At 54.0% G+C, this 22,641-nt stretch overlaps 2 protein-coding genes and 1 pseudogene across 3 annotated transcripts in view; 2 read left to right on the forward strand and 1 right to left on the reverse strand.

The window, feature by feature from the left end:
- The window catches only part of CHERP (calcium homeostasis endoplasmic reticulum protein), a 19,276-nt gene extending 14,096 nt beyond the window's left edge, over positions 1-5,180 (forward strand). For both annotated transcript variants that reach the window (XM_052643004.1, XM_052643005.1), the window contains exons 11-17: positions 319-557; positions 1,457-1,590; positions 2,265-2,351; positions 2,625-2,768; positions 2,852-2,968; positions 3,454-3,548; positions 3,809-5,180. In XM_052643004.1, coding sequence (XP_052498964.1) covers positions 319-557; positions 1,457-1,590; positions 2,265-2,351; positions 2,625-2,768; positions 2,852-2,968; positions 3,454-3,548; positions 3,809-4,002 — 1,010 coding nt within the window. In that variant the 3' untranslated portion in view covers positions 4,003-5,180. The remainder of the gene's footprint in view (positions 1-318; positions 558-1,456; positions 1,591-2,264; positions 2,352-2,624; positions 2,769-2,851; positions 2,969-3,453; positions 3,549-3,808) is intronic.
- C7H19orf44 (chromosome 7 C19orf44 homolog) lies at positions 4,442-20,408 on the reverse strand. The gene is made up of 7 exons (XM_052643006.1): positions 19,665-20,408; positions 17,305-17,617; positions 12,712-12,785; positions 11,230-11,650; positions 9,010-9,105; positions 7,245-7,411; positions 4,442-5,726 (listed from the first exon to the last, which is right to left on the reverse strand). The coding sequence occupies exons 1-7, from the start codon at positions 20,406-20,408 to the stop codon at positions 5,655-5,657; spliced, it is 1,887 nt and encodes a 628-aa protein (XP_052498966.1). The 3' UTR covers positions 4,442-5,654.
- A 1,381-nt stretch (positions 20,409-21,789) lies between these two features.
- Positions 21,790-22,338, forward strand: LOC128051596 (60S ribosomal protein L12-like; annotated as a pseudogene).
- Positions 22,339-22,641: the final 303 nt, after the last annotated feature.

Raw genomic sequence — 22,641 nt, forward strand, 5'->3', positions numbered from 1 at the left:
TATAGAGATAGCCGTCAGTACTGGATCAGGGCCCAGTCCCAGGACCTCCGTTCCCCTGGATTAGGAGTGAATTTGCAGGGGCATTTGCACAGTCCAGCTTATAACGTGGCTCTTTGAAGGTTATGTGGTTTCCCTGTGGCTCCTCCTTTTACCCCGGAGGTCTGTTAGGTGCAGCTGTGTGCAGGACAGGCCACTGCCAGCCCCAGCTGCTCCTCGGGGCTGTGAACAGACCAGCCAGGGGAAGGCGCTGGGCAGGTCTGCTGGCACTGCTCAGCTCTTGACTTGCCAGCAGGCCTGAGTGCAGTCTCTGTTCTGCAGAAATGGGACCCCCTCACCACCACCCTGGCCACCGCATGCCTCACCCTGCGATCAACGAGCACCCACCTTGGGGTGGGCCCCAGCACCCGGACTTCGGCCCTCCACCCCACGGCTTCAATGGGCAGCCCCCCCACATGCGGCGCCAGGGCCCTCCGCACATCAACCATGATGACCCGAGCCTGGTCCCCAACGTGCCCTACTTCGATCTCCCTGCTGGGCTCATGGCCCCCCTCGTGAAGGTAACGTTGCAGAGCTGAGCACCAGGCTTTGCCGCGCATGCTTGTTCTCCAGGTGGGAAGTTCACGGGTAGGATCCATTTCCCACTTGGCTACAAGACGTTACCCAGGCCCCTGTCCCCCTCATTTCCTGCACCCCAGTGAACTTGACTAGCTTGTCATTAGGGGTGTGTCTCAGTTAACAACCCTACTTTGCATGCTCACACGTGGCCGTGAGCAAGGCCTGTGTCCCTCTGCTCCTCGGAGCGTCTGTCCAGGGCTGCAGGTTTGGTTGCTGCTCGAGAAGGCTGGGCGTGAAGGTGGCGGGGGGGCGGTCCTCTTGGTCCCAGCCTTGGAAGCCCCCTGTCCAGGGACTGAGGACAGGGGTTTCTCAGAAAAGGAGTGGTCAACCAATCGAGCAAGGCAGGAGAGGGGGTCAGAAGGAAGCCAGGGCTCAGGGCACTCTGGTCATTGCCCCTCCTTGGAAGTTGAGACATGTCACACGGCGGCAGCTTAGAGAGCTAATGGCTGAGGGGCCAGCAGGGCTGCCCTTGGGGTAGGAGCTGGAGCAGAGAAGGGGCACAGGGCAGGGCCCAGAGGTGGGCATTTGGGCACAGGGCAGTGGTCGGCAAGTGAGGGCTTCTGGGGTCCACGGAGTGTCTGGATAAACAGGGTCTCTGCATTTTTGGTAGAGAGAGAATTCTGTAGCTTTTCTCAGCTTCTTCATGGAGCCCTCAAGCACCCCATTCAAGAACTGAGTCATTGGTGTGGCTGAAGCCCTACAAGAAGAGGGGGTTTCCCAAGAAGGGCCACCTGAGGCACTCTGATGCCCAGGACAGCTGTCTGCTGCCCCGTGGTTCCCCAGATGGGATGGGCCTGGGGTGCTGAGGCAGGGAGCGGTGACAGCATGTTTTCTGCTGCAGCTGGAAGATCACGAGTACAAGCCTTTGGACCCTAAAGACATCCGCCTCCCACCCCCCATGCCACCCAGTGAGAGGCTGCTGGCGGCCGTGGAGGCCTTTTACAGCCCTCCCTCCCATGACAGGCCCAGGAACAGGTATGGCGCTCCCGGAGACCCGCCAAAGGGCTGGCAACAGGAGGGGAGGCTGCTGTCCCCTCCCGGCCTGTTCTCCCGGGTCTTCCTTCACCACAAACTCACAGTAGGCACACCTTCTGCCCCGGGGTGGTGCGAGGAGCTTGACTAGGAGGGCCCACTTCTCCCCCAGCTCGCATGTCACACGTGCGGTGCCCTTGATATAAAGCTTTTATCATATTAGACAAGCGCTTACCTCGGGGTGGGTGTGTTTCAGAGATAGCCAGCTGCCGCCCTGCAGGCTTTGTCATAGGCGTCCCTCAGGTGATCTCTCCCTCTCCCCGGTGATCTCACTTCAGCGGTTACCCTGCCGTGTGGCAGGGCACAGGCCTATCTGCCTACATCAGAGTGCCTCAGCCCCCGTTATGGTAACCCGCAGACCCTGCTCAGCTGTTCAGAGAAACCCCAGCCTGGAAAGGCGAAGAAGCCACGCAGGGCTGGGGGCGCATCCCGGGGCTGGCCCGCCCCTCAGCCTGGCTCCTCCTCCTAGGGGCAGCCTGTCAAGGCGAGCCCCCGAGGGCTTTTGTGTTGGGTCCTTGCTCAGGATCCCAAGCAAGAGAGGGAGGGCCTGTCAGGTAGGAGAAGGTCCCTGAGGAGGAAGACTCGGGTTCAGCCCCAGGACACCTGTGTCTTTACAGCGAAGGCTGGGAGCAGAACGGTCTCTACGAGTTCTTCCGAGCAAAGATGCGGGCCCGGCGGAGGAAAGGCCAGGAGAAGAGGAACAGGTGAGAGCCGCATACCCGCCGCATCCCCCGTGGAGAGCCAGTCTCCACAGTCTTGTCGCGGGGCGGCCTGCAGGCAGCTCCACCATGGCCCACAGGCTCTCTGTGGTGTCATGCCCAAGGCGAGGGGCAGGGATAGGGTCAGTTCTGGTCTTGTGCTGGGGCTGCCGCGCACAGCCTGCAGGAGCGGGTCTGTCTGCCCCCGCACCAGGCACCTCTGGGTCTTCTAGGGCCGGGCTGGGGGTTGTCTCCGGCTCACCAGGCCTTTCCCCGCAGCGGACCCTCCAGGTCTCGGAGCAGATCCAAAAGCCGAGGGCGCTCCTCCTCGCGCTCCAACTCGCGGTCCTCCAAGTCGTCCGGCTCCTACTCGAGGTCACGGTCCCGCTCCTGCTCACGCTCCTACTCCCGCTCTAGATCCAGGTGAGCAGGGCTCCGCTGCACGGGGTGCCAGGCCCGGGGCTCCTCGGTGGCCGTGCTGACCCTTCCCTCTCCCTGGCCCGCAGGAGCCGCAGCCGCTCCCGCTCCTCCCGAAGCCGCTCCCGCTCCCGCTCCCGCTCGAGGTCCAAGTCCTACTCCCCAGGAAGGAGGCACCGGTCGCGGTCCAGGAGCCCCACCCCGCCGTAAGATTTCTGTCTTAACTGTCCAATGACCTCTGGTAGCGCTGGAACCCTCTGATGCTTTGCTGGGAATGTTGGAACGTGTCATTAGAAGACCCGCTCTAGGTGGCCCGCGCCAAGGCGGCACCTGGGGGCCCCTGGGCGCTCGCTAGCGCAGTGACAGTAGCATTGCGTCTCGCTCCTCGCTCTTACCTCTGCCGTCACATTGTGAAGCCCAAGGCCAGGGCTGGGCTCTGTTTTCTAACCATTTGACGGGTTCGGTGTGTCCGGCCGTTGCCACCAAGTGTGGGGCAGGGGCCGTCATCTTAGGGTACCCCTTACTGGCCGGTGAAGAGGATAAAGAAGGCGGCTAGAGACCTGAAACGTGTGTGTGTGTCCGTCTCACGCTGGCGACCCTTCATAGAAGCCACACGCTGTAATATTCTAAGTTTTCATTCCAATAAATGTATCCACTCTTTTGTAAAAGACGTTACCTGTCTTAATTTTAGTTCCTCGGCTGGTCTGGGTTCTAATTCAGCACCTCCTATACCCGACTCAAGGCTTGGGGAAGAGAACAAAGGACATCAGATGCTGGTGAAAATGGGTAAGTTTCTGGGGAAGACAAAACAGCCCGCTCTGGGCTCTCGGGGTTTGAGGGGGCTTAGGGAGTCAGAACGTTCCCACTTGGAAACAGAAACCTGCAGGGCTTCTGCCGGTGCTCTTTCTCACCGCGTTAGTTCCAAGTTCGCGACCTGCATGTCATGGAACTCCCTGTAGGCATTTGCACTGAACTTCACGTCAGGGTAAAGGCGCCGCGCTTCGGGCTTCCCCTGGGTTGTAACCACTCATCCCTCTCTCTTTCAGGCTGGAGTGGATCCGGCGGCCTTGGCGTGAAAGAGCAAGGGATCCAGGACCCCATCAAGGGGGGGGACGTGCGGGACAAGTGGGACCAGTACAAGGGCGTGGGCGTGGCCCTGGACGACCCCTACGAGAACTACCGCCGGAACAAGAGCTACTCCTTCATCGCCCGCATGAAGGCCCGGGAGGAGTGCAAGTAGGCCGGCAGAGCCCCGCTGCCGGGCCCACTGCTGGCGGAGGATGGCGGGGGTAGCCCGGCTCCTGCCCCGGCTCTGCCCGTGGGAGCCACAGGAGGAGGAAGATGGGCGCGGGTCTTGTGCCCAGTGCCGCGCTGGATGGTGCCGAAGGCCCAGACCCCACCCGCAAACCAGCTCTAACGTAGCAGCAGGCATCACGAGGGGGTACCCAGCCCACGCGGCCACAAGCTTATTTCCCCGGACAGTGAAGCAAGAAACACAAGACCCCTGGATAAAAACTCCCACCGTCTGAAGACACGGCCGTCTCACTCTCCCCTCAGCCTGAGCCTCTGAAACCAGGGCGCGTGTGTGCAGGGGACCTGTGCACGCACACCAGGCCAGGCGCTGCTACTGCCCACTCGTTAAAAATGGAAAAAAGCCGAACCTTTTTGATTTGCAGAGTTAAACAGGGTTTTCATTTTTATTCCAAGCGGTTTAGTTTTAGAAAAAAGAATACTGATCTAGGCTGATCCCCAGTGAGATAATTTGAAACCTATTTCCTCTGAGACATACCAGCCCTTAATTCAGTTACTTTAGCTGTTTAAGTTGAGGATTTTTTTTCTTTTTTCTTTTTTGAACATTAGCCATTTGCTGTTACCTGCAGAAACAAAAAGTTCTGAGGAAACTCACCTGAGGCATCTTGAGGTCACGGAACGATGACACCCTTGGAGAACTTGTACCCTTAGCGTCTCTACTTGCTTTTTTCACTGAGAGGAACCCCACACCAGCACTCGTGTGAGACAGCCCATTCTCATCCAGAGTGCGGGGCGAGACCCCTGGCCCTGCCTCCTGCTCTGTCACTTCTTTTGTGGGTCCCCGCCCGCCCCCAAAGGGCGGGAGGCCAGAAGGAGCCGCCTCTGCCAGGAGCCGCCTGGGATCCACCCTCCTCGGCATCCCCGGGCAGCTTGGTGCAGTGCCGTTTATTTGTACAGAAACATTTTTGGAAAATTCTTTTCAATAAGATGCAAAATCCTCTCCAACTTTTCAACCTGATAGGATAAACTGTTTGATTTTTGTTCTAGATTTCCTGTAGCTGTGAATTGTTCAAACGTGTCTGATTCAGGATAAAATGTAAACGTGTTGTTAACAATTTCTTGTGGATTTTACTGTTTTGCCTTCAAATAAAGACCTTTTTTTAAAGACCTTTTTCTTTGCGTTTAAATCAGAAGCGTGCTCATGCTGAGGTGGGCGGAGGTGCGTCCTGAGTGCAGATTGTGTCTGAATCGTGGAGTTGGGTTGGAGCTCTGCCTGGGTGTCTCATGGGGGTCCCCAGCGTGGACGCGTGGCCCTGCTCCCTCGTTAGTCGAGGGGGCTCCTCACCCCCACCGTGTACTGAGCCTGAGAAGCCAGCACCTGCCCCAGTGGAGCCACTCCACGTGGCATCAGCTGGCACGCTGGCATCCCCGTCCTGTGCACGTGCTGACAGGCTCCACCTGGCTCCACGTCACTGGCCTGTGGTGTCCTCTCCAACGACAGGCATGCCGACAAGACGGGCTACTCAGCTGGAGATGACTGGAGCACCCCAACCACCGAATGCCCCCTGGGATCTCGGGTGAGTGTCACGGCCAGCGTACGGGACCAGCTCCTCAGGGATTCGAGCCCATCGCTCCTGGCACTCATAGCTCCTTCTTCACCTCCTCCAGGGCCTCCTCCATGGTCAGCAGGGCGGGCCTGTGTTGTCTGATGTACTGTGGGGCAGAGGACACACAAGGAAGCCATCAGCACTGCTGCCTCCGTGCACTGAGGTTCTGGGTCCTGGGGATGGCACATGTCTGTCTCCAGGGACTAAGAGGAAGAGGGCTGTGGTAAAGGGGACAGGGCTACCCGGCTGCCCTCAGAGGATACAGGCTGGGGAGAAGGGCTCGGGTGCCACCCTCAGGGTGTGGGCCTGGAGCAGAGCAGGCCACCAGCCACTCAGGGGCTATAGGCATAAGCAATCAGATCACTTCAGCTTGCATTCAGCTAACACACGTCCAACAGCGGAACAAGTTCAAGGACCCCTCAGGGGTGCCATCAGCCAAGTCCAGAATGTGGGGAAGTGTGGGACAGCCTGTTTCCTTCCAACCAATAAACTAAGGAAACAAGAGGTGGGAAAGGGGGGGTGGCCTGTAAGCAGCGGTTCTCAGAGTGGGTCCCCAGTGGGCCCGTGAGAGGAACACCCACTCTCAGGCCCACCCTACCGCCAAGGCAAACCCGGTGGTCAGGCCTTCGGAGGTCTTACTGCTCAGGGCTGCAAACCTCTGCTATATAGGTTAGGAGTCTAAAAAAATACTAAGCAAACGGTGTAGGACTCTGGATACACGTGAAACAAATAGGAATGAAACATACACCTTCTTCTATGAGTGAAAATCTGAACAGTGGACACCTAATAATGATAACTGAGAAAAGTCAGTTTGGTTTTGGTATTACAGTAGTATTGTGATTATTAATTTTTAAGTCCTTAAGAAGTACGTACTAAAATATATGTAGCTGAAATGCTAAAAATCACCACGCAGAACAATTCATACAGTACGATGCCATTTCCATAAAGAAACACCTATCACATCATATAGAATACTACACCTATTCTATATATTTTATACGTTGTATAGAATATGTGACATAATATTGTACACATGCTTAACAGTTTATATTTTACATAGGAGAAATCTAAAGGATATATATCAAATTGGTAATAACTATTCCTGAAATTATGGAGAACTTATAAGTAACAGATCTCCAACAGAAGTTTTATAAAATAACGTCTGTCATCGGACAAGAAATGAATTTTGGAGGGGAAAAAGCAAGATGAGTGTGATATCCCCAGAGCGCCCGCCCTCAGGACTGGTGGCCCCAGGAAGGGTCTGTGGAAGGGCAGGGCCCTTACCCAGGAGAAGGGCACCTTTGCTCTGACGTCACACGGCATCCCTGCCCCAGCCCTGGTCACAGCCAAGGAGAGAAAGGGGCTCCTTCGGCCAGGACTGAAGGGGGCTTGGGCCCCAGTGCCCCAGTTTGAGCCCCAGAAGCCCCCTGCCCCCTCCCCCCCATGGAAGTGGGAGCCCCAGAAGCCCCCTGCCCTCTCCCCCCCACGGAAGTGGGAACCCCAGAAGCCCCCTGCCCCCTCCCCCCACGGAAGTGGGGGCAGCGCTGTGGCCAACTCTTCGGTTTGAGCCCCGGAAGCCCCCTGCTGTCTCCCTGCCATGAAGTGGGGGCAGCGCCGTGGTCACCTCTTTGGTTTCCTCCAGAGTGTGGTAGTGGAATGAGTCTCCATCCAGGGAGCGCAGGAGGGACGCGTGCAGGTGCCGGCTGGCCTCGATGAACTGCTGCGTCAGGCTCAGCTGCTGCTTCAGCACATCGTGGAGCGCGAACACGGCCGGGCTGTATGCAGTCAGGGCTGCCATCCCGGCTCCGGGTCAGTTGTCGGTGCCCGGGGCCCCAGCCCCCAGCCCTCGCTGCACCCCGCGGCCAGCCCTGCACCCCAACCCCTTGGCTGTGGCAGGATGCTCTCCGCAGGTACTGCCCCCTCCAGAAGCAGCAGCCGCCTCGCCTCGTCATGTGCCTTTCCGCTCAGTGGTAGATGAACCGCGCTCTCTGACTTGTGTGTGGGTCTCACACACTCGGCCCCCAGGCACCACCGGAAGCCTCAACCTCGGTGTCCAACACAAGGGAGGAAGGCCAGCAACACGGCTCTCCAGACAGTGCAGCCTCATGGTGTGGGTCTAACTCTCCTGAGTTGTACACTTCAACATAAGGAAGAGGGGAAATTTTACACTTTGTATGTTTAAGCATGTGAGGCTTCCTGGTGGCTCAGCACTAAAGAATCCACCTGCAATGCGGGAGATGGGCTCTATCCCTGGGTCGGGAAGATCCCCTGGAGAAGGGCACAGCCACCCACTCCAGTATTCTCGCCGGGAGAATCCCATGGACAGAGGAGCCTGGCGGACTGCAGTCCATAGGGTTGCAAAGGCAGACACGAGTGAAGCAACCAAGCAGGCATGCATGCATGTTTAAACATGTAATTAAAATAATTTAAAATGCAACTAAGATAAAATATGTAGGGACTTCCCTAATGGTCCAGTGGTTAGGGCTCTGAGTTTCCACTGTAGAGGGCACGAGTTTGATCCCTGGTGAGGAAACTAAGATCCCACATGCCACATGACATGGCCAAAAATTTTTTTTAATATTTATATATAATTTTAACAAAATAAAAGTCCAATTAAAAATAACTGCAACAGTTAAAAATGATCATTACTAAAATAAAGATCATTGCTAAGACTATACTCATGGAAAAGTCTCTGAGGTCAACATTATGTTTAAAAAAAGGATGAGGGTTTTTTTAAGATGTAAACATTTCACTTATAACCAATATATTTTAACATCTTCATCTTCTAAAACTGGTAAGAAAATTGAAATGGTAAGAAAACGAACAGGTTCCAGACGGCCCCTGGCTTCTGTCGTGTGAGCCATCAGTGGCCCCATGGGGACCTGGCACAGACTGGGTTTCCTACAGTGACCGTCACCTCTTCACTGGCACCTTCCTCGCACCCCAGGCTTGGCGGGGCCTCCCCAAGGCCCTGTGATCCCTCCACACTCAGCAAGAAGGCAAGGGCCGTGTCCACGGGCCTGGGCCACTTGGTACTGGCTGAGTGCCTTCTGGAGGAAACCAGCTATGGCATCTGGAGACGGTCTCAGAGGGAGCACACAAAGGTGGCCCTGTCGGGGCGGGAGGCTCGCAGTGTGTCCCTCCTAACCTGCCTGTTTCCTCCAACACGGGTGTCCTATTGTCAGACAGACAAGGTTCTGGGACACTCAGTCTGTCGTCTGGGAGCCCAGAAATTGTGGCAATTACCTGTGGCTGGGACCGTCCCACCAACAGAGTCTCCAAACCCAGCACCTAGGAGTGGCCCTACACCTGCAAGGGTGGATGTGAAACTGCAGGTAAAATGTGTCCGCTTCACCTAAAGGAACCCACAAGGTGGGCTGGGCTGTTACCTTCTATGGCGTCTGCGCTGATGACATGGCTGGCGATGGGTGCCGGGTCCACGTAGGCACCTCCCAGGGCTGGTCCGATGGCCGCCACGCCGGCCGCTGCTCCAGACACGCAGGGGGAGAGGTGAGTGGGCAGAGAGTCCAGAGCAATGGCTTTCTCATCAACAGGTAAGATGCTGAAACAGGCTATGTGAGTCTGTCTTTTCCTCTTTCTGAATGTGATGGCCACTCCCCTTGCTTGTTTTAATCTTTCCGCTTCTTAAAGTTTCCCCAAACCTGCCTCCATCTTTCTGGTAAGTTCTCCTTGTTCAATACACAGGTCAGGTGAGCTGGCTGAAGGAGTCACTCAGCTCAGGGCGGCTGCCCTTCCCTGGATGGGCCCCCCTCTGACAGCCACTTGTGAGCTTCAGATGTTCCCTGGACTCTAGCAGGCTGACTTACTTAGGCTGCCTTTTTCCTCCCTCCTTTCGATGTCAGGCCTAATCTAGGAAATCAGCACCACTGATGTTTTACGAAAGCATCTCAAAATTGCAAAGAAGGAAACAGACATGCGCCCATTTGCTGCCCAAAGGCTCTGTTCTCAGAAAGGCAGCAGGAAGATATGGGCAGGGACTCAGAGGTTTCTGAGTCACAGAGACAGGGTTTAAAATCCTCTTGAACACCTTCCAGAGATTCAGCTGGGCCCATCTGACTGACCTGCCTCCCTGAGAAACAGAACAGTCACACCCTGTGGGCAGGTGCGAGGTCTGGACAGAAGCATCATGAAGCCCCCAGATCCAAATGAGCAGATCAAGCAAGAACCGCAGGGATTTCCCTGATGGTCCAGTGGTTAAGAATCCACCTTCCAAGCCAGGTTCAATCCTTGGTCCAGGAACTAAGTTCCCATGTGCCGTGGGGCAACTAAGCCTGAGTGCTACAACTAGAGAAAAAGCCACCTGCCTCAGTGAAGAGCCCATACACTGCAACAAAGACCCAGCATAGCCAAGATAAGCAAGTTTCAAAAAGCAGGAATTGCATCCCAGCACACAGCCTAGGAACAAGCTCTGTCTGCATCGTGGGTGTTGTCTAGACCAGTGGTCCCTAACCTTTCTGGCATCAGGGGCTGGTTTTGCAGAAGACAATTTTTCCACCAACTGGGGTGGGGGTGGTGATGCGGGGGGGCAGTTTGGGGATGACTCGAGCGCATTACATTTGTTATGCTGCCGCTGATCGGACAGGAGGCAGAGCTCAGGCGGTAATGCAAGTGATGGGGAGCAGCTGTAAACACAGAAGATGCTTCGCTCACCTGCTCACCTCCTGCTGTACAACCAGGTTCCGAACAGACCACAGACCTGTCGTGGTCTGTGGCCTGGAGGCTGGGGACCCCTGGTCTTGACGAGAAAAAGGAACAGTGCGTGTGTGCATGCAAAGTTGCTTCAGTCACGTCCGACTCTTTGCAACCCCATGGACTGTAGCCCGCCAGGCTCCTCTGTCACTGGGATTCTCCACGAGTATACTGGAAGGGGTTGCCATGCCCTCCTCCAGGGGATCTTTCCGACCCAGGAATCAAACCTGCATCTCCTGTGTCTCCTGCATTGCAGGCGGATTCTCTACCGCTGAGCCACTGCGGAAGCCCCGAAACAAAGAACGGGAATCACTAAAAGAAAGTGACCTTTCTGTCCACATGGGCCAAAACCAATGCTGAGAACAAGAGAAATGATGAGCCGTGCCTGCTGCACGCCAGAAGGGAATCCGCCAAACACACACGGCAAGTTCAGACCACCAGCTGGACTGGCGACACAGCAGCTCGTAGAGCCCCCACGCTCAAGGACCCCAAAGCACCTGAGGATGCGCTGTCCTGGAAGGCGGTCCCTGTCACACCTGATGTTTCGGGCGGGGTTGCTCTCTGGCGGGGCCTTCCTGACCACTGCAGGTGCTGAGCAGCAGCCCAGCCTCCACCCACAGACAGACAGTCACCCACCCTGGCTGATGTCCCCTGGGGCCAGGATCAGCCCCGCTGACAACCACTGCTTTAGTTTTTGGTTTGAAACCTTTCAGTGTGTCGAAGCTCGGGAGTCAGTGGGGAATACCTAGGGAGCTCCCCTTTTCTGTGGAAGAGGAAGCAGGGGGCTGAGGTCCCATCAGCTGGGTGATGACAGCCCAGACCTCCTGGTCCAGGGGCTCCTGCCGATCACCACCGCAGGCCTGCCTCTCCCTCCTCCGACCCTCAGGCCACGCCCTTACCCTTAGCCCACTGGTAGGTGAAGGCGGGATCGGGCGTCTGCACAGCCGTCTCCTTCACCACGACTCTTGGGTGTCCACCCCTGGCCCACTTCTTCCGTGACTTGGGACTTGAGGGAGGGAGGTCTGACTTCAGACTTGCAGAAAATTCAGACCGACTGGCCAGCGTCCTGTCGGGAGACTCCTCTGAACGGGCCGTTGACTCAGATGCTGTGGGACTGGGGGATTTTTCAAAATCTTCTGAGTAAGCCGAGCTCACCGCGCTGGCCGTAGGTTCCGGAGATGTCGGCCCCAGGCAACAAATGCCCTGGGGTCCAGGGGACGAGGCCGATGGCTCCTTCAGGTGCTCAGAGATCTCGCTCTCAGAGGGGGGATCCCCTGCCCAGGGCCTTCTACTGGATGCCTTGCCCCCCTGACCTTCTTTCTAAAATGAAGGATGGCAGAGGTAACTGGAAAGTATTTTCGAATGAGCAACACAATCAAAATGCCACTGCGTTAGAAGTGAGGGCGCCCCAGGGACCCAGCAGGTGAGGGCCTACACAGTCCTCTCTAGACCCGGGCCGGCCAGGCACTGCGAGCAGAACTGGGCCGGCCAGGCACTGCGAGCAGAGCTCTTGAAACCCTTCAGCACGAAGCTGCTGTGCTTAACACGGATGGGGTGAGCGTGTGTTAGCAGCAGGCGGGTGAAATATGTTGTCATTATTATGTTTATCAAAACCTGTGCTGGGACTTCCGGCGGTTAAGAATCTGCGCTTCTACTGGAAGGGGCACTGTTCCAAACCCTGGTCAGGGAACCCTGGTGGGGGAACCCTGATGATGCTGCACGGCAGTCCTGAACGCCGCACGGCGCTGACGGTGAGGTGGTTACTAACACAGCAAGAACCACCTCGGGGCAGCGGAATAAATACAGGTCAGTGCAGGAATTGCTGTGGGGAGGCTGAAGTGGGACCTGCTCTAATCGTCTGATACGTTAAATAACTCCTCTCTTTTCATCTTAAATCAGGGTCTCTGCACATTGACATGCTGACATTTCAGACACAAATACTCCCTGCAGCGGGGGCCAGCCTGTGCACTCTGGGGCACTGAGCGCCATCTCTGGCCACTGCCTACTTGATACCAGTAGCACCCTGCACCACAGTTACGACCATAATGTCGCCAGACATCGCCAAGTGTTCCCAGGTGAGAATCGCTGACCTAAATGAAGCATCATGGCTGCAAACCATTCTACGTAAAGATCTAAAGTGAAAAATCAGTTCAGGGATTCCCCTCATGGTCTGATGACTAAGACTCCAAGCTCCCAGTTCAGGGGGCCCGGGTTCAATCCCTGGTCGGGAAACTAAGATCCCACATGCTGCAACTAAGTGTTCACATGCTGCAACTAAAGATTCCCACAACAAAAATAGAATATCCCACATGCTGCAGTCAGATTAATTAAATAAATCTTTTTTTAAAAAAAGAAACAAAAAATCGGTTCACTGTACTTACTTCCCGTTCCAAGTCTGATTTCTCACTGACAGCTGGAGCCAGATCATCCAGGGATAAAATGTTTATTCTAAAATCTGTAAGTAAAAATGTAACATGGCAATATTTACTCATTTACTCCACAGGTATTGACCATCCTGTTGAAGAAACTGGGCTAAGAGCTAGGGATAGGAAGATGCAGAAGTGTTCTCAGAAAGCTAGCCCAGGCATCTGAGCACTTTTTCCTTAAAGGGCAAGGTGGTAAGTATTAATAGTCTGGGCTTTTTCGGGCTAGTCGGTCTCTCTCACCATTGTTCAACTCTGCCCTTGTGATGACGGGAAAGCCACCAAGGACCGTGTGTAAGCAAATGAGTATGGCTGTGTCCCAGTAAAACTTTACTTATAAAAACAGGCAATGGGAAGGGCTTCCCTGGTGGTCCAGTGGTTAAGAATCCACCTTGCAATGCAGGGGATGCAGGTTCGATCCCTGGTCAGGGAACTAAGATTCACATGGCGTGGGGCGACCCCAGGCATTGCCAACTACTGAGCCCCTGCCCTGCAACGAAGATCCCGCATGTGGCAACTAAAATCTGTGGCAATCAAATAAATACATATTTAAAAATAGACAATGGGAGGATTCCCTGACGGTCCAGTTGTTAGGACTCCATGCTTTTACTGCCAAGGACCCAGGTTCAATCCCTGGTCAGGGAACTAAGATCCAAAAAGTAGTGGTGGTGGTGGCGTAGTTGCTCAGTTGTGTGTGACTCTTTTGACCCCCAAGGACCATAGCCCATCAGGCTCCTCTATCCATGGGATTCTCCAGGCAAGAATACTGGAATGGGTTGCCATTTCCTTCTTCAGGAAGATCTGAAAAATAGAGAAGCAAGGGAAAAAAGAAAAACAGGCCAGAAGCTTCCCAGCCACTGGCCTCCACAGAGCGGCTCACAATGCAAAGAGGGAAGCGCAGTGTTAAGTTTGCTTGAGGTAGGAGAGGCGGGCCCTCCACTGGGAGGCGCTTCATCCTAGGTTCTCATTTAAAGCGAGTTAAGGGCACAGGGGGTCTTTCCTGGGGGCTCAGATGGTAAGGAATCTGACTGCAATGCAGGAGGGCCAGCTTCAATCCCGGGGTCGGGAAGATCCCCTGGAGGACGGCATGGCAACCCACTCTGGTATTCTTGCCTAGAGAATTCCATGGACAGAGGAGCCCGGTGGGCTACAGTCTATGGGGTCGCAAAGAATTGGACACGAGTGAGTGACTAACACTTCCGTTTCAAGCTCAGGCGAACTTCCACTCTGTGGTGCCAGCTGCCAGCTGCCAACGCCTGAATGCCACGGGTGCAGGTTACTAGAAGAGGAAGGCTCCACGCAGTCCCAGTGCCCTAGCAGGTTTTGCCCCGCCAACATGTGGGCCTGCTCTTCCCCAGGAGGAGGAAGGCTGACAGGCAGCCAGGGTCAGGAGCAACTCCACCACATGGCTCACTTCATGACTGAAGCACAGAGGCTGTGTGTGTGTGATGCGAGGGGGACAGGGGTGTCCACCCTGTGGGGCCTCAAAACCCCCACAGGCGCATGATCCAACGCCGGCTGAGTTGGGTGGACACTTGGCGGGGCCCTCCAAGGTGTCTTAGGGCCTTCCACAGAGGGCGCCGAGCAGCCTGGCTGGGCTGGAGGGATGAGTCTCCTGGAGGAGGTAGGATGTGGCCCGCAATTCCAGGAACAGACAGGGGGCAGTCAGCGGGGGCAGCTGCAGCAGCACCCACCACGCAGGAGGCACAGAGCTGGGGGTGAATGGGAGATGGAAGACCAAGCGGCTCACTCCTCCTGGAAAGGCTAGCTGAGTGCAATCCCAAACGCCAGGCTGCCCAGCAATGTAAGACCGAAATGGAAGCCTAGCTCAGCACTTCAGCGCTAAGGGCTCATGCCACCTCTGAACTCCTCCGACACTGCCAGTTGCCAGCATGCCTGTGGCACACAGGTCCTGGGATATGTTCACGGACAAGCCTCTGAACTAAGCCATCACGGCTGGCTCGGGCCAAGGCACCGCAGGAGACCGTGGACTAGTAATGTTATCGTCATGTCGGCCAACCCCACATCCTACAGGCTCACCGTGCAGGAGGCCCTCCACGTGCGCTAGCTCACTGTCATAGCTCTGCCCCGCGCTACAGATGAGGAAACCGAGATAGAGCCTGAGGCCCTGTGGCCAGAAGGCGGCAGGGCAAGCGTGTCCACCCCAGGCAGTGTGTACGTTAGTCGCTCAGTCTTATCCGACTCTTGGCGACCTCGTGGGCTGTAGCCTGCCCGGCTCCTCTGTCCATGGAATTCTGGCAAGAATACTACAGCGGGTTGCCATTCCCTTCTCCAGGGGATCTTCCCAACCCAGGGATCAAACCTGGGTCTCCTGCATCACAGGCAGGTTCTTTACTGTCTGAGCCACCAGGGAAGCCCCCGCCCTAGATGGGCTGGACCCCCCAAACTCAGACTTGTCCTCACCACTCCTTGCTACCTTCCTCTCTTGAAGCTGCATCTGGAGGGGAAGGTGGGGTCTGGACACAGAGGGGGCCCCTTCCCGGCCAGCAGCAGGGGCTGAGGTGCAGCCTGGAAGGGCAGTCAGGAAGGGCCAGAAACCAGGTCTGGCGCTCCTGTCGTCATGTCGGCCAACCCTGATCCTCACAGGCTTCCCGGGCAGGTACGCCCACCTTCTCATCCATGCCCACCAGGCTGGCCAGGACACCCATCACCATTTCCTCAGGCCTGAAGATCCGAGCCAACAGCAGTGAGGTGCCACGTGGCATGCGGCAGGTGGTGGCCCCCGAGGGGGCTCCAAGGGGGCTTTCTCGCATCCTCAAGCCCATCCCCCTGCACAGGGAGGGGACTTTGGTCGGCTGTGCTTCTCCTCCCTGCCCCTACATCATGGTGCCTTAGCATCTTGGATTTTTTTGGGGGGGTAGGGGCACACCAAGCAGCCTGTGGGATCTTAGTTCCCCGACCAGGGACTGAACCTGTGACCCGGCAGTGAAAGTGCAGAGCCTTAACCACTGGACCACGAGGAAAGTCCGCATCTTGAATATTCTGAGCTGCAGGAATCTGAGACACAGAAGGGGCTGCAAGAACTCCCTGACCTCCTCCGAAGCAGGTCGTAAGACCCTCAGGTAAGACTCACCTTCCCTTTACCTGGGGGAAAGGAGCATCCTTATGTCCAAGATGGGGGGAACTGAGCCACCCCCACCAGCAGGTTTCGCTCCATCTCCCCTCATCTCCTCCTATCCTTTTTCTAGCACATTCTCCCAGGACTCTCCACTGCTCATCACACCTAGCAGGAGGCATCACCGTTCCTTTACGTTTTCATTTCCTTATGAAGGCTCCTGGGTCACATAAAACTTATATGAAATCTATACTGAATCTCAGAATGCTTTTCTCCTGTTAACCTGTCTTTGGTTACAGAGCCCCAGCTGAGAAGTTAAAAGGACACAAGGGAAAAACTATTTTGCCTCCCCTACCACTGATTCACTGGCTAAAGATCATCCTAGCACCTGGGAACTGGGGGCAGGGGCGGGGCAGGTTTTCGTGTTTGTCATCATACTCCTGACACCATCACGCCTGACACCTGCTGGCAAACAGCAGGTACTCAACCCAGTTATTTAACTGGGTTTTGGGTTGGGGGCAGGAGGAGAAGGGGACGACAGAGGATGAGATGGCTGGATGGCATCACGGACTCGATGGACGTGAGTCTGAGTGAACTCTGGGAGTTGGTAATGGACAGGGAGGCCCGGCGTGCTGCGATTCATGGGGTCGCAAAGAGTTGGGCACGACTGAGCGACTGAACTGAACTGATGGTAAGGAAACTGCAGAGGGGAGAAATCCATGCTTTCTCTTTTGCTCTTTTCTTAAATACATACAGTATTAAAACTCATGCTGGGGACTTCCCTGGTGGTCCACTGGTTAAGAATCCGCCTTCCCAGCTATACCCCAATACAAAATAAAAATTTTCTTTTTTAAAAAGAAAAGATCTGGGGAGTTCAATAAAGAGAAGGAAAAAAAAAAAAGAACCACCCTGGCTTCCAGTGCAGGGGATGCAGGTTCGATCCCTGGTCGAGGAACTAAGACCCTGGCCACTGCTACAAAGACCCAGCACAGCCAAAAATAAAAAATAAATAAGTACATAAAAAATCATGTTGAATAATGGTGAAAAAATAAAAATGTCTGTGACTGCTTAGAGGTTGGTTTCGTTTTCTGCAATTAAAAAGGAAAGGAGGACACCTCTCTTTTACAAGGAAAACTTTCTCTCATATGAGGCTCGAGAAGGATTTGGCTTCGCTCTGTCACTGGGCAGGGGCACTAGATGAAGACTTTAAAGATAGGACGGGGACTTCTCGGGTGGTCCAGTGGTTAGGACTGTGTTTCAGACACAGGGATGCAGGGGGTCAGGGAACTAAGAGCCCACAGGCCCCAAGGGGAAAAGAAATCTGACTTGGCCCCTCAACTAGGAAAGAGGGTGTGGAAAAGCCGAGGGTGCCTCGCACCCCTCGTGATAATACCCTGTGACGCCACGCTGGGAACCCTAAAGGCGGTCTCGCCCTCCCTGCCCGGGTGACAGCTCTGCACAGGGACGAAGGCTACCGTTCAGACTGTCTTCGGTGGCTTCTGAGGGAGGCGCCTCCTGAGGCCCAGGCTCGCTCCTTCTCAGGGAGGATGAGCGCTCGTCAGCCCCCGCGGTCGAGGGCGCTGATTTCACCAAGGCACCAGGGATGGAAAGCGACACCGTGCGGGAGGCAGACGTGTGCGTCTGTGGGGAGCGAGTTCTCAAGCCGGCACCGCGGGGGGCCCCGTCCGCTGACCGTGAAGTTGACAGCCACGAAGTGGGGAATGGCTTTGAGCTGGGCAGATCCTTACTGGGCCGTGAAAGGGCTCTTGGTGGAGTTGGGATTTGACCCTAAGTGGGTGGAAACAAACGAAGGGAAATTAACCAAACACATGCTAAGTCCTGATCAAGCGACATTGGGGTTGGTGGACACTGTGAGGCCTCATGATGACCGTTACCACTCTCAGCCCCTTTCTTCTCCCCTCATCTATGGAAGTTAAGGGACAACATTCAGGCAAGATAATCCTGGGATCAGAAATACTCAGAAATATTGCTTGGCTTTCAAATTGTGTCTGACTCTTTGCAAGCCCAACAACTGTAGCCTGCTGGCCCCCTCAGTCCATGGGATTTCCCAGGCAAGAATGCTGGAGTGGGTTGTGATTTCCTTCTCCAGGGGATCTTCCTAATGCAGGGATTGAACTCACAATGCCTACTTGGCTAGAGAAAGAAATGGTGACCCACTCCAGTATTCTTGCCTGGCAAATCCCATGGACAGAGTGGCCTGGTGGGCTACAGCCCAGAAGGGTCACAAAGAGTCAGACAAACTTGGTCACAAGAGTGACTAAGCAAAATTAGCCAAAGCACCTCTACCGTAATTTCCCTAATAACAAGTGCTGGTGAAGATGTGGAGACATTGGGACCCTCATACACTGCTGACGGGAATGTAAAACAGTGCAGCCATTGTGGGAAACAGTTTGCCTGTTCCTCAGTTAGTTACACACAGACTTACTAATAGGACACAGCAGTTCTGCTCCTAGGAAAAACCCAAAGAATTGAAAACAGGGACTCAGATACTTGTAACACTATTCATAATTGCCAAAAGGTGGAAACATCCCAGATGTCCATCAGTGGATGAGTGGATAAACACAATGTGGTCCATCCATGCAATAGAATATTACTCAGCCAGAAAAAGGAATGGAGCATTGACGCATGCCACAATGTGAGTGAACCCCGAAAGCATCATGCTAAGGGAGAGACTGGACACAAAAGGTCACAGGTTGTATGATTCCACTGGAAAAATGTCCAGAACAGGCAAACCCATGGAGACAGAAAGCAGATTAGTGATTATTAGGGTCTGGAGGACAGGGAAACAGGGAGTGATTGCTTGGCGCACGCGCCCGTGCTCAATCGCTTCGGTCATGTCAACTCTTTGTGCCGCTATGGACTGCAGCCCACCAGGCTCCTCTGTCCACAACACTCTCCAGGCAAGGATACTGGAGTGGGTTGCCATGCCCTCCTCCAGGGGAGCTTCCCAACCCAGGGATCAAACCTGCATCTCCTGTGACTCCTGCATTGCAGGCAGGTTCTCTACCACCAAGCCAAGAAGGAAGTAATCAGTGACGGCTTACTTTTGGGAGGATGGGAATGTTTTGGAATGAAACAGATGGCAGTTAAACAACACTGTAAATGTACTACATGTCACTGAACTGTTCATTCTTAATAGGTTAATTTTAGGTTATAGGAATTTCACCTCAATTTTTTAAAAAATGGAAATGGAGCCTTCCCAAGTTAGTGATTCCCATATGGTACAACCAGCAAACGGGCATGGGTCACCAATGGCAGTGATCACAGCTGGGGCTGCATCAGTTATACAAAGTGCCGTCCTGCGGGGTATACAGTCACTAGCGCCACATGGTGCAAAACCACCTGATGTGTCCGAAATCCGATCCCTTACAGAACAGGCCAGGAGTGGCTCCCTGTGATCGGCTGAAACCCAACCCTTCCTCATCCAACACTCTCTCAAGTAGCTTACGGGTGATGGTGCTCATCAAAAGACTCCAGTGCTATGACATAAAGGTACAAATGCAAAGTAGTAATACAAACAAGTACAGAATAAATTAGTGCAAAATACAGGGATGTCCCTGGTGGTCCAGTGGTTAAGAATCCACCTTGCAATGCAGGGGATGGACGCAGGTTCGATCCCTGGTTGGGGAATTAAGATCCCGCATGCCACAGAGCAACTTGTGTCACCAACTACTGAGCCCAAGAGCTCCAGAGCCCTGTGCTGGGACTAGAGTCCCTGTGCCACAAGGGAAGATCCCACGTGCCACAATGGAGACCCAAGGCAGCCAGATAAACAAATAAAAAGTAAAAGTGGATAAATACATGCAAACCTTACCGAGACTAGTCTTGTTTGTTCTTTCTCACTGGCTTTGGTGAAACCCTGATTGGTGGGTGTTTCTTTTTCCCTGGAAGATTCTATCAAGCTCCCCAGCAACTCTTTCATTTCCTCTTCATCACTGTCTGGAGAATCCAGTGTTCTAGGAGGTTGTTTCTCTTTGGGTCTTTGAGCATCCCTCTCCTTCCCAACCTGCGCTTCCACGGGTATCTTTTCCACCCGTGCTTCTCTCTTCTTTAGAAACCTACTGACCTTCCCATTCGGCATGTCTGTCTCAGGGACAGGAATTTCAAGGGCCTGTTCCTGGGACGGTTGTCCTGTGTTCTGTGAAGCAAGGTCAGCTGTCCTCCTGGGGGGAGTTTCCTCTGCTCTGCTAGGGAGCCAGTCCTCAGATTCCGCATCCGACAGATCCACCCGCACCTTCCGGTTCCTGATCTTGGTCTCTATCTGTGCCAGCTTCGTGAGCGCTGCGTTGGCCCTGACCTTGGAGGCAGTGGTTGATGGTCTACTTGAAGAGTGCCAGGGCTTGCTCCCCAGGACAGCGTTCTCTTTTGGCAGGAAGTGTTTTCCACCCAGAGTCTGGTTTCTTTTTAAAAATCTGCTGGGACCAGGTGCTATTTTGGTAAGACTTCTACTGATATCAGAGTTCCACATGGCCCCCATCTTTGAATCTTCTAAGGAAATATCACTGAGGTCGCCAAAGATGTCACACACAGGACGGCTGGGTTTTCTTATCGAAGCCATTCTAGGGAGTAAAGACAGAAAACTTAAGAATCAGAACACCTGATGTTCATACTGCCAGTTCAAATCTCTCAACAGCTCCCACCACTTGGGAGAGACCACATCCCCTTTTGCCATCTGGCCAGAGCCGTCCCTCCAAGCCTGATGACCACCATGAAAATAAGACACCTGGGACTTCCCTGGTGGTAGAGTGGGTAAGAATCCGCCTGCCAGTGCAGGGGACACAGGTTCGATCCCTGGTCCAAGATTCCAGAAGCCACAGAGTAACTAAGCCCTGAGCACCACAACTTCTGAAGCCTGCGTGCCCTAGAGTGTGTGCTCCACAACAAGAGGAGCCACCCTGATGAGAAGCCCGTGCACCGCAACAAAGAGTAGCCCCTGCCTGCTGCAACTAGAGAGAGCCCCGGAGCACCAACTAAGACCCAGGGCAGCCAAAAAATAAGTTAAAAATATAGAAATAAGACCTGGTATGTTACTACTGAATTACCCTTTAGGGCCGGGTATTAAGTGACATATGTTACCTATTAAAGACAAAAGTCAGCGATTCTCAGGCCCCAGCAGGATGCCCAGTACTTCATTCAGAGCTGCAGTATCTCATTTAACCCTCACTTGACCCTGTGAGTTGGTTATTGTCATCCCTCTCTCATAGAAGGAAAGGAAGGAAATGAAGGCCCCAGCAGGTTAGATCCTGATCAGTGAGTTGTTATTGTTGTTCAGTTGCTAAGTCGTGTCTGATTCTTTGAGACCCCATGGACTGCAGCACGCCAGGCTTCCCTGTTCTTCACTGTTTCCCAGAGTTTGCGCAAACTCATGTCCATCAAGTCAGTGATGCCATCCAACCATCTCATCCTCTGTCATCCCCTTCTCCTCCTGCCCTCAATCTTTCCCAGCATCAGAGTCTTTTCCAATGAGTCAGCTCTTCGCATCAGGTGGCCAAAGAATTACAGTTTCACCATCAGTTCTTCCAATGAATATTCAGGGTTGATTTCTTTTAGGATTGACTGATTTGATCTCCTTGCAGTCCAGGGGACACTCAAGAGTCTTCTCTAGCACCACAGTTCAAAAGCATCACCTCTCTGGCGCTCAGCCTTCTTTATGGTCCAACTCTCACATCTGTACGTGACTACTGGAAAAACTATAGCTTTGACTGTATGGCCAGTGAGTAGCAGAGCCAAATTCAGAGCTTAGGCTGATTCCAAAGATCTCGCTCACCCCCAGAGTTCTTCACTGTCTCTCCAGCTGCCCCACTTCAACTCCAAGTTAGTCCTACTCCCCAGTCGCACCCCAAGTCCGGTCTCCTCCTTTATCCAAATGTCCTCAGTTCTCTCAAAAAAAAAAAAAAAAAAAAAAAAAAGAGCTGTTGAGCTTTCAGCTTTTGGCTCGGAGGAGGCCAAGGTGCAACTTTCTTCGCTCGTCCCAAATCCGAGCTCATCTGACACCAGCCACCTCCACCATGCCGCCTAAGTTCAGCCCCAACGGGATCAAAGCCGTGCACCTGAGGTGCACCGGTGGGGAGGTTGCTGCCATGTCTGCCCTGGCCCCCAAGATCGGCCCCTTGGGTCTGTCTCCAAAAAAGGTCAGTGATGACATCACCAAGGCAACTTAGTGACTGGAAGGGTCTGAGGATTACAGTGAAACTGACCATTTAGAACAGACAAGCCCAGACTGAGGTGGTACCTTCTGCTTCTGCCCTGATCATCAAAGCCCTCAAGGAACCACCAAGAGACAGAAAGAAGCAGAAAAACATTAAGCACAGTGGAAACATCACTTTTGATGAGACTGGATGCGGCATCAGTCTCTAGCTAGAGAACTTTCTGGAACCATTAAGGAGATGCTGGGGACTGCCCAGTGTGTGGGCTGCAGTGTTGATGGCCACCTTTATGACATCATAGATGGTATTAACAGTGGTGCAGTGGGGTGCCCAGCTAGTTAAGAACGGCAAAGGAAAAAGAAAAATAAAGGATTATTTGACAACCCCTCCCCTAAAAAAAAAGAGCTGTTGAGAGCCTGCCCTGGTAGTCCAGGGGTTAAGACTCCACATTCCCAATGCAGGAGGCCTAGGTTCAATCCCTGTTCAAGGAACTAAGATCCTGCATGCCACACAGTGAGGCTAAATAAATAAAAATAGTTTTAAAAACTGGCTGTACTCCGGGGGTTGGTGATGGACAGGGAGGCCTGGCATGCTGCAATTCATGGGGTCACAAAGAGTCGGACACGACTGAGTGACTGAACTGAA

This window comes from Budorcas taxicolor, chromosome 7, assembly GCF_023091745.1.
Source record: "Budorcas taxicolor isolate Tak-1 chromosome 7, Takin1.1, whole genome shotgun sequence".
Taxonomy (NCBI): domain Eukaryota; kingdom Metazoa; phylum Chordata; class Mammalia; order Artiodactyla; family Bovidae; genus Budorcas; species Budorcas taxicolor.

Coding starts and splice junctions, on each gene's coding strand:
- C7H19orf44 (XM_052643006.1), bottom strand. CDS start 20,408: ATGGCTTCGATAAGAAAACCCAGCCGTCCTGTGTGTGACATCTTTGGC. Junction 7,412..9,009: donor CAGCGCAGACGCCATAGAAG/GTAACAGCCCAG, acceptor CCGGGATGGCAG/CCCTGACTGCATACAGCCCG. Junction 5,727..7,244: donor CTCTGGAGGAAACCAAAGAG/GTGACCACGGCG, acceptor TCTGCCCCACAG/TACATCAGACAACACAGGCC.